The 11,783-nt window shown below is 44.0% G+C and overlaps 1 protein-coding gene across 1 annotated transcript; it reads right to left on the bottom strand.

The window, feature by feature from the left end:
* Positions 1–1,523: 1,523 nt before the first annotated feature.
* LOC118771654 (transcription factor E2F7-like) lies at positions 1,524–10,310 on the bottom strand. The gene is made up of 10 exons (XM_036519662.1): positions 10,254–10,310; positions 9,454–9,755; positions 9,124–9,284; positions 7,825–8,082; positions 6,286–6,444; positions 5,800–5,937; positions 4,450–4,736; positions 3,478–3,655; positions 2,770–3,152; positions 1,524–1,673 (listed from the first exon to the last, which is right to left on the bottom strand). Exons 1-10 carry the CDS (start codon positions 10,308–10,310, stop codon positions 1,524–1,526), a joined length of 2,073 nt encoding a protein of 690 aa, XP_036375555.1.
* Positions 10,311–11,783: the final 1,473 nt, after the last annotated feature.

The raw sequence follows: 11,783 nt of genomic DNA on the forward strand, positions 1-11,783 counted from the left end.
CCCCTATGGACTTAAGTGATTGGGTTGAAGCATGTTCCAGGTGACATGGCAAAGCCAACCTAGAATTTTCATCTTGATTCAGTAATGCAATTACTGTCGTGTTGATAGCCTACCAAAATTACGTGCCAGTTTATGACATTTTTTTTAATAAAATCATCTAGGATATGAAATATTTTGGTTCATGTTTGAAAATAGTTCCTAGTGTTCTGTTACCCTGAATATTTATTTCAAGATTCCTGCTTTAGGTAGCACTGTTCATGTTTTGCTTGCTACAGAAATGCAAAACATTGATTTCAAGTAATATCCATGCTTTTGTTCAAAAGGGCAAAAGGGAACATTTGTCTCCTGGCAATAAGCCACTAATTTTACTCCTGTACTGAGAAACCAAATTACTCATGTTAATGTCATTCATAAATGACAGTCAGTCATTGGAGGATAATGCTTTAACAGTGTTGGGGTGATGTAAACCTTTGGTGTAACCATGCCAACCATCTTCCACCCCGTGCTGTCCGGGAGCCACTTAGAGTGGCATCCCTCTCTGCCCAGTAACCCTGTTCTTTTGGCTCTTAGAGTCAACAAACTTTTCCAAAAAAAATCTGTCCATCAGAGTCACACAGATTTAAAGGCACACAAGACAATGAAAGACTCATTTAGCCTTTCGGTTAAAACTATTTCCTGACTTCAGTCAGTTAAGATCCAGCTTGGGGTTCTCTTCTTCTGGGTCTTCTTTCAATGCTAAAATTGTACCTGGATTTACGTTTGTTTGGGGCGCAGGCAAACAACACCCTGTAAACACTGAAACAGCACCTCAAGAAGCGAAGGTTTCTGAGTTCATAAATAGCCTTCCCTCCTATGATCTATGATACTTCCACAGTTAATATTGCTACTGCCATATTTTCGATAAACAGCTAAAAATGACCTAGAAAGACATTTCACAATCAACATGCAAACATGTTTAAAAAAAACTTAGTGCCATCAGACTTTGTGATAAAAAAATCATTCCTTCAAGTCGCTAAAACATTATTATAAAAATGATTACTGATCTGTCCCAAAGCCCTATAAAAATGTGCCAGCATAAATAACAGGTTATATCAAATGAGGGTGATGGGGAATTACACAGGTAGCTCAGATAATGGATAACCTATGCCCTCCACTCACCACAGGAGGGCAGTGTACCAAACTATGATCCCTAGCACTCGACACTCATCATTGCCTAACAAGGAAAGCCAAGTGTCCATGGTGTCTCGGTGGCGTTCACAATCCCATAACATCATTAGTAACTTACCTGAAGTCGGAGTGGTTTTAATACAAGCACAGCTGTTTTAGGAACTATAATATCATGTGTTTTGGTTGGGGTTAAGGTCCCTGCTGTGCCTCTAGCCATCTCAGCTTGATCTTTCAGTAGCAGTCATGGGAAGCAGCGCTTGCACATTTTTGGCGGGAAAGCCAGTGGTTTTTGCATTGGTCTGCAGCCAGGGAAGGCCTTGAGACAGAGAGACATGCCCACAGATGGCTCGAGCTCCTTAATAGGGTTGCGGCTGCCCAACATCAAGCCTCCTCTGGGCCGAGCCTCGCCTGCGTGCAGCAGAAGGGACGGCGGGGCCCAGAGACCCTGGTGTCTGGAAGAAAGCCGGGGATCCAGGGGAGGAAGCCTCCTTTGGAGTCAGTGGTGTCTGTGGGCAAAGAGGGAGAGAGAGAGAGAGAGGATGGGTGGATGAGGCCTTAAAACCACAGAGGATAGGGGGAGAGGCACACTCCCCAAACCCATTAAAACAGATCAGTGCTGGCAGAACATAATGACAGTGCAGAGATATTTAATAGTTCCGCCCCTCCCTTTTGATTGGAAATGCCGTAAAATACACAGGACATTTTTAGGACAAAAGTAAGGAATTATATTTGTAAGAATTTCCGGAACTATAAAACTGTTTGCCTGCCCATAACAATACATTACACCGCCTCATCTGCACAAGGAGCCAATAATATAAAAGACACAAAAGCTAAAAGGTACTCCAGTGATATGATTTAATTCATTCAACGCTGTATGAAATATTTATTGAATGCGTTTAGAGACAGCTGCAGAGGGGTGATGTTAATGCTCTAGCTCTGAGCAAAAATTATGTCAATTTTACGATCTGTTACTATCTGCTTCTAAATTTGTGCTTTGTTTTACGACCGTGCTAAAAAATGGTGCCAGCATTCTTTAGAAGCACTATCCAATAATGGAAGAGACTGACATCAACAGCGCAATGCTAACCCATGAATAGGGAATGCTAACTGTCTCTTAATGGCTACTGGATTAAAACAAGCCACAAACTCAGAGTAAACCCGAAATAAAATTGCAAGAACACAGATGGAGAACTGCTTGTAAAAAAAAATTGTATTTTATGCACCTACTTTTCCAACTTTAGTTGTTGCAGTTCAGTGCAACATTAGTAGTCATATATTTTTTTAGTAGTAGTACCCAGTTTCAGAAGTTGCACTTAAGTGACATTTAAGCATGTCACCACTTAAATGAATGCGGAGTGAGGTTCATGCAATCTTAGAAAATGCATACACATGCATACCAGGACTATTTTTCACACAGTGCACCAGGAGATTTAACTACCTTAAACATTGAGTTGAGCTGACAATAAGGAACCACTAACATTGTAAGGAACAGCTCTTGCAGGCTGTGGCATTGTCCTGACAGCAGAGAATTGGTGCCCTGTTTTGCTATTAAACGCAGACGACAATGATTTGTTTTGCGGGACTCTTTACAGTCAGGCTTACCTGTGGTTCTGTCCTGATGAGAGCCAGAGGCTGACCGGGCTCAGCGGGGGATTCCGATGGGCCCGCTCCACAGGACACGGGCGGCTTCATTCCGGGGATTCCCGACGGGGCTCCGCCAATCCCAGCCGTCCCTGAGATGGCGACGGAACCCGACCCAACCGCAAAGTGGGCCGGGGACACCGCCGCGGGAACGCCGAGGTTGATTTTGCCTTGAGCGCCGATGCAGTCCGGGGCAGAGGTGCTGGAGACGAGTTGGTAGGGGGGGAGGGCGGAGGAGGGCACCAGGAGGTAGGGCACGGCCAGGGCGGGCAGTGCGCCGGGGGGCAGAGCCAGCCCGTTTGGGGCGTATCCAGCAGAGAACACTAAATTCAAACCATTCAGACCTGGAAGACAGTGGGACAGTCTGGTAACTGGACAAAATCTGGAAGAACTTCAGAACTGGAGGAGAGTCAGGGGTTTGGTGTCACTGCTAGAGTTCTCTCAGATAGGTCACAGGCGGTATGTAAGCAATGCGGACTCTGGAAGCCGAGGGAAAATGACTTTTATGTGTCAGCAGTGGGGGTTGTTTTTATAAGGTAATTTGTAACTGCTGGACTAACTGGATGTTATAACATACAGTAGCTGGTGTTCAAGGGATATATACTTATATGTATTATATGTATATGTATATACTAAATACAACAGGGAAAGAGGAAAGCACCAACACACCTGGAGTGCTGGGCACATAGAGGTAATGCGAGGGCAGGGTAGCATCTTGGGGGGCGTGTCTTCCAGCCTTCATGGGTGGGGCCTCTTCCTTGTGGTGCATGCTGGGATACTGAAGGCAGTGTCTGGGTGATGCCTTTGGACTGGAGTTTTCTCCCCCAGTTTGTGCCCCCAGCATTTTCTGCAAAGCATCAAAAAACATATTTACAGGAGGATATGAAAGGAAAAATATCCACCCTATACAGGCAGGGGATAAATAATGTATAGTTTCTGCCACAATGCCTGAATTCAAGCTGACCCTCGAAACAGCAACTCAACATTACAACTGAAATTATATAGTTTCAACCACCACTTCTGTTGCTGAGAATTTCGTACATCCTGATCAATTTCCACAATCCTCTCAAAAGGTGTTCATCGAAAGTTGACACAGTGACAGCCCTAAAAGGTGTGGAGTATGTTATAATATTCTTCAATGGCACACATAAAAACAATACACATCAAAGCATGTAAATTTGAGCTAAGATGAAGCATTAGATTTATGTAATAAATGTAATAGGCTTTTTAATTAGTCTAGACCCATACATTCCTAGATTGATAATGCCAGTGTTTAATAACTACTTGAATGTCACAGTCTAATCATTGAGCATACAGCAGTTCATATTTTAACTTAATGGGACTGTCCAAGCTGTAACTAATTGCATTTCCGATCATGAGGGTAAAATTAAACTGTAACGTAAACAAAAAAAGAAATGACTGAATAATTATTCCATTATTAATAAAGCCTTGATCTCATTTCTGATTTCAAACAGTCATGCCAACTTCAATGAAAGAAGCTTATCATTTGTTTCTATGACGTAATCCCACCAAAATCGCCTCAGCTACTGCGAGAGGTGAACACAGTGACATTCTCTGTTCCGCGATACGGTAAAGGTCAAATCCTCCCTGTTCCAGAGCTGAGTGTAACTGAAAGCTCACCTTCAGAGAGGGCGGGGCCTCAGTTAGTGCTGCCTCGCCCCGTTTGGCCTCCTGTCCTTCCTCACCACCGGTCTTCCTCTTCCCCAGGAAACTCTGCCTGGACTCTGACGAGGGCGACCTCTGACCCTCACTGGCACTCTCTGACCCCTCCAGACCTCTGCCCCCATAGACCATGACCACAGACGCCTGGGACAGGCAGGGGAGGTAAGCTGCAGGGTGCTGGGGACGGGGCTCCGCCTCTTCTTTTGGTAGGGCGGAGCCAGGGAAGAGGCCAGCCAGGATAGGCTCTGGGCAGGGTGGGGGGAGTGACCGAGAGGAGGCCTCTGATTTGATGTGCGCAGCTCGGGGGGCTGGTGTAGGGGAGGGGATCATAGTGCGGCTCCTCAGAGTGAGATTCTGTGGTCCGGAACAGTGCTGGGCTCTATAAAAAGGTATAAAATTATAATTACCACGCCTGTTACAAGGAACATAAATTGTCAGGGCCAGCTGAGTGTTATGTTAAGACCTCTCAGTTCTAGATTGGCTTTCTTAATCAAGTGCTCCCCAAACAAGTAACGCACACCTGCCCGTTCTTTTCTGACCCTGCCAGCTTTTACTCTGACCTCAGTGTTAACTGTTACGATTCACAAAACAGGGGCTCTTTTTGGAAACTCACACTCTGTCGTCCCTGAACTGGAGTTGCCGAACCGTGTCTTTGGAATCCATCAACGCACAACCTGTACAAACAGGAAAAATAACACAGATTCTGTTGAAATACAGTGTACAGAGATATGATGCAAGAATCCAGTATAATTAATCATGCGAATGGAAGTGTTGTAATGGTAATTCAAGATCCCCCCCCCATGGACTAGTCATGTGTTTGGCCAGCAGCTACTTAGGGGTGGTCCTTACCTGGTCCATCTCCACATGGGCTGCTAGGGGTGGAGCTTGTCCTCTCCTGGGTGGTAAGGGAGGCGGGACATGAGACGGCAGCTACCGTTTCCAGATTTTCTGTTCAAACATTGAGAACCAGTGAGCTACAAAGTTATATTATTCAGACATAAACGTACACATAAAGATGCTGTTTCAAAATGTTACTTAGACTACGGGGAGCCAGCAGCTATCAATTCTCATTCATATTGAATCTGCTGGACTTGGTAGTATTGCCTCTGTATGTTTAAGCAGTTGTGCATTATACTACTGGTTGTACAACTTTTGCTTAACTGGCATTTTTATTTACCATTTGAATCTTGTGATAATCTTTAAGTCACTCTGCATAAGACTGTCTCTGGATAAGTCTTAGTAACTGGTGTCATGGGAGAGAACTGTGAGCTGGCTGTTCCTTGTTTGACCCCGTGTGGCTGAGCTTACCCCCCTGGGTGTGGAATTCGGTGGGGCCGATCCACCTGAACGCCGGCTTCCGCCCCCTCTCCTCTTTCACATATACCTTCTGGATGAGCGTCAGGCTCGTCAGGATGTTGGCGATGTCGTACAGTCGTCGTACTTTAGCTGAAAGCCAAAATGCATCAAACAAAGACCATGTGAGAATAGAACCGCCATTGAAAAGCTGATCGGGGGAAGGTTGAGGACTTGGTCACTATCGACACCCATGGCGTGTGGAATGTGGACGTGTGGTTACTTGGCGTTTCATCAGTATATAGCTCTACTAATACACAACATTCTGACAACAGTACAGTAAATTTGAAAGCAATATTTCGCGGAGCACTGAAGCAAGGTCCATGCTATGGCAAGTTAGGCAAAAGATAAGGATGCTTCTTTACTTAATTCCCCATACTTTCTCCCTTCTGCGACAGCGGTTTATTCCCATAGGTGTATGCTGTATGTGGAAGCCCTTACTTTTGTACTTGCTGTGGCTGCCAGTGTCCTGACTCTCCTCGATGAGGATCTTGGCGGCAACATCCAGGGTGACAGTGAGCGTCTCAGACACCAGGAACAGCATGACAAATTTCTGACTCATGATTCTCAAGGACTTGTCTTTCCGCTGGCTGGCCGTCCCTGGGGAGAACAACGCAGATGTGTCAGGGTCACCAAAAACAGACGGCGTGAGCTGTTTTCATACAGAAGCAATGTATTCACACCTGCTCAGCTTGACACCTCCACCAAGTGTTTCACAATTTCTGGAAACCATCCGACGTGACTGCCTTTGTACTGGCCCACTGTGCCTCCAGAAAACCTCGCTTGGCCTTCTCAGTGCGACATTACACAGCAAACCGCACCGCAAGCAATCCGAACGCTAACTACCACCTTCTGGTCTTAAGCCCCTATATCTTTCTGCCTCCCAGAGAAACAAACTCTTTTTTGGGGCGTCTCCTCCCCAGTAACCTGGCTGAGCTTGTTACATCTGCTCTAATTCCTGCGCTTCTGTGGCACACAAGGTAGCAGTCAGACAGCCTGGCAGGGGGGTGTTCTTCACCATGGCAACCACAGCTTCCAGAAATGGTCGCCCTGGACACACAGGAAGAGACAGGCTGCCACACGCAGCATATCTGTCCCTCAGCAAACTGTCACTAATAAACTTTGCTGTTCAATTTTACTTACTGGCTAAGAGCACGCCAGTTTTTTTTTTTTTAATTTAAACACTTACTGTGTAATTGTCAATTAAGCTATATAAATATTCACAACCAAACAGGAGAGCAACAATAGCTACTTCCCATTGTAATTACTATGCATGTTGTATTGTTCCAATGATTAAAAAAAAACCCAAAAACAGAAAACCTGCAACTGCAGTGAATTAAGGACTACAGGTCTGTTAGGCCCTCAGGGGATAATGAGATTTAAACACTGCACTCCACTCTGTATAGCATTAACACTTCTGACTAGCCACTCAGAGTGAATAAAAGCAGTCCTCATTACCATAGTGATTCTAACACAGAGGCCTTTGCTGTTTCAACAACCCCGATTGGATTATTCATATAAACAAAAATCAGTCGACAGGTGTAAACGCAGTCAAAGCAACAGATCAATACTTTTGGCAGCTGAGAGTGCAAGCTGTGGAATGTTTAAAAGACCCCCTGTAGAGAGGTGGTGTTTATTAACCAGTAATCTGTTAATGCTCTTCTTAAAGGAAATGTGTGCATGTGGTGGTAGGGGTGCCAGAGTAGGGGTGTGAATCAGCATAGGTACTTTTTGACCTTAATGACTGATCCTGGATCAGAATCAAAAATTTAAATTCAAAGGTTAGGTTAAGGATTGGAGGCAGATAAGCTAACCTTAGATCTGCTAACACCTGGAAGCGTATTGATCTGATCATGAAAATGAAACATAAATACAGTCTCTGACTAACACTCACACACACACATACACACACACACACAAAATCTCTCTGCCCAACTCAGTTTCGCCCCCCTGCCCCCCCGGTCACCCTCGTCCTCTCACCGGAGCCAGCATCCTCGTTCTCCTCACCGGGCTGCGCAGTCCCCTGCTCCGCCTGCGCAGACGGCCCTGTCCCGCAGACCCTGATCTTGTCCATCTGCAGGTGGTACTGCTGCCGCCTGCCCTTGCCCTGCAGCTCCCGCAGCGTCTGCTGCAGCCCGCGCCGGCCGTGCCACAGGTACTGATTCTTGGCCACCCGGCTGACCAGCAGCAGGGACTCCAGGACGTTCACGATGTCGTAGATCCGACGCCGCTCCACTCCTGTTGCGTGCATCAAGGGGGGAGGGGAGGGAAAATATCAACAACAACCTTTTTAAAATCCTTTTTCTACCCATTTTATGTAACCCATTTCAATAACTGTCAGTTGCACGGTAGCCTTGTTGAATAAACTCCACATTCTCATAGGAGTGCTGAGGCGGGGAGAAAACAGCACACTTGCATAGAGCCAATGGCTGTTTTTCACACTACAAGTCCCACAGTGCACTGCAGTGAAGTGAGCACCGATTGGAGGACAGGTGCAGCTTCACTAACGTCACCCAGGTAGCTCCAAGTCACAAAGGTGCCTTGGAGTGAAGAGATGAGGAAACCCTGCCGACAAACCCACCCCTGTCCCACTGTGGGCTCCCAGTCTTTTCCAGCTGATGACACATCCTATGTTAAACCCAGTGCATGAGCAACAGCCATCTAACACTGACACCAAACCTTGCTGCTGTTTTAGTGTTCTGTAACTAACAGATGAGGAGGATCAGGTACATGAAATTGAATCAGCAACCAAGAATAGAAACCAAAATCTTAAAACAAGTCACCCCAAGTCACGGTGTGTTCCTGGAACAAAATCACAGCTCAGCGTGCAGCTTACGTGGCTGTGCAGTAATCTTAACCAAAAGATTGTAGTAGACCAGGCACAAAGACTAATCTTGGCACTTTTCTTAATCGTTCCATTTTTTTAAACCACTTTTAAAAATGGCATTTTTATGTACGGTCATGTTATGAATTTTAATCAGATATGAGGAAGCTCAAAAAAGGAACAGTATCTCCACGAAAATGGACTGCTATAAAACAAAACAAAACGGCTGTTGGCTTTCACTACAAGTAGGCGAGGAAAGAATAGTATCCATGGAAACCATTTCCTAATCTAATGGCACTAAACCTAATGCAGCTTTATGAAACCACAAATACATATTACCGTTATTGCTTTCTATTTGATTACGGGCCCACCTTTGCCAGTAATGGAAAATTTGTGGTTTGAGCGCAGGCCGGGAACCAGACGGACTGTAAGCTGCATGTTGTTCAGAGTCTTACCCAGGCTGGTGGCCACCTCGTCCAGAGAGATGCTGGTGGTCTCAGAGGGCGATGGGTACTCTGGGTAGAGGGACAGGAACTTCTGGCACAGCAGACCCAGGCTCTTCTGCTTCCTGCTCGGCCGCTGCTCAAACTCGTCCGTGATGTCATCCACTGCATCACACTAAAGGGCACCCCCAAGGAATTATGGGAAATTTAACATACACAGAGAAGGGTTTGCTGAAGTTTAGCATGACCTACGCTTTCCAATCCTACGGTTAACAACTGGGGCTCCACAGTCACAAAGAGCATGTCATACATTACAGGTGGATACATGAACCAGGTGGTATTAACTGAGATTTGCTGGTCAAGGACCATGTCGACGTGAGGAGCGTGTTTCTTACCTGGCTGGACTCATCCTGTGCCATCACCTCCCTCCCATTCTCAACGGGCTGGAAAAGAACTTTCTTCATCTCCCGGTCCCGCATGTCCGGACTGGCAGCGCTGATCAGCACCTTCAGGTTGGCGGTGGGGGTCAAGGGTTCGGGGAGGGCTCGGTCCGCATGCTTGCTGGGGGTGGTGGGGACCTGCCCCGGGGTCTGGCCTTTCTTTGCAGATGGCACCTTGGATGTCTGCTCCACACACACGTTCTCCTGCAAAGAACAGATTTGTGGTATTGTCTACTTGGCCCTGAGATATTCGTGACAACAATTTCATTCATTCTGAAAATAACCAACAGAGAAAACAGAATGGAAAGAAGACCACTTTTTTGTATTGTCAATACAGGCTATACACTACTGTTGCACCTTTGAGCAAGATATTTATCCTAAATTACCTTAGTAAATATCTAACTGTATATAAAAGCATGTAAAATGGTCTGCTATGCCAGTCACTTTGGATAAGAGTATCTGCTAAACTAATATAATTTTAATTCATACTTATTATATTCAGACATTCTCTGGCAACAATATGTACAACACTATACATACAAAACAGCAATTTAAAAAAAAAATCAGCAAGGAATGCTTGATGCAGCAACTTAATTAACTTAACTTAAATCTGAATTTATGCTATTACTTGTATACTTGTGTTAAGTTTATAGCTAGCTAGCTAGCTAAATGCCTCCTAAAATAAAATAAATCCTGACATACCTTCTGATTACTGCTCTCGTCTCCATCCAAGTCTCCCTTCCTCTTCCTTGGACTCATTAGATCTTTTAAAGCTAAGCATTCACTTTCCATCTGTAATGCAAAAGGTTTTTGTTTTAATGAAATCAGATAGCTAGCTAGCTTACACATACTGCAATAGAACTGGATTTGTCAGATTTAGCAAGATATATCAAAGTGGTAATGAAATACCATTTGATAACTTGGTAGCTGAGTAGCTGTCTGGTGCAATATTGCAATTTTAGTAGGAGCTGGAAATATAATTTGAGATTATGATTATGAATGAGAAATGACTGTTTTCTGGCTAGAAAAAACAATGTTTTTACACTGCATTGAGAATTATTGTGTATAGTTATGTGATGTTCCTGTTTATTTGGCCTTTTAGTAAAACAAATAAAAAAAGCAAAAAATATATATGTAAGTGTGAAAATAACACAGTAGTAGTTCTTGTTACACAACATTTACTACTATATAGGGTACACACTAATATACATATCCTTTTTGAGGAACTGGGGAGCAAAAAGTCATTTATAACTGAATGAATCTGTAATAACACGGTTCTACTAAAAGTTACAAGCATATATCCATATATGAAACGATGACATTTATTATGAAACTGAATCTGATTGATATTGATTGATCAGCACATCCTTGCTTATGTGCTCTTAGTATATAATGTCAGACATGTTACAGGAAACTGAAACCGGAAATATGACCGGAAGGTTGACTGGTGCTTGCATGGAGCTAAAATGTCCAGTTATTGCGCTTATCTAACACGTATACAGTCACAACTGTCCTGATGATAATTTGGTATCTTGCATGCACTGGCACAACAATAACTGAAATCTAAGTCGCACACATATAATCAAATTTGATTTCTAAATCCTACTTGGTGAGAAAACCAAAAAGACATTTCGATTTCATGTTTTACATGGTTTTTAATTTTACGTTAAAATAGGAAACGTGTTCTTTAGGCACAATTACAAACAGATCCACTCCCTATTCAAGCAAAACCTTTATTTCGAAAAGATCACAAATAAAGTCTAAAGGTGTCTAAAGCTGCTAACTGTTGCACGCCACAGTTACTAACGCTACCTCTTCACTGAGCTGTTGATTTTGGCGCAAACACACCAAATTCCGCCTAAACGTATAGCTGGCTTCGTTCCTACGACTGTGTGATAGCATGCGAGCTAAAATACAAAATACATTCAGCACAACTATTCTGCTCATCATTAAGACAAACCATATTTTTTCCTTGTAAAAATCACACATTATTGAAAGGAAATATGCCAAGCATGCACGCCAATTAGGACAAGACAACATAAGCTATTTGTTTTTAATAAAGGCAATACTGTATGTTTTATATACATTCTTATGAAAACCAGGACGATACCGATGGTTAACAACTAACTTAAACAATTATTTATAGCCAATGGTCACTTACCTTATTTCCCCTGTAGATAGCCTGTAATCCAGTCTCCGTTTAACTGCCTACTTTCTATATGCCCTTGTAGC

This window comes from Megalops cyprinoides, chromosome 25 (genome assembly GCF_013368585.1).
Source record: "Megalops cyprinoides isolate fMegCyp1 chromosome 25, fMegCyp1.pri, whole genome shotgun sequence".
Lineage (NCBI taxonomy): Eukaryota > Metazoa > Chordata > Actinopteri > Elopiformes > Megalopidae > Megalops > Megalops cyprinoides.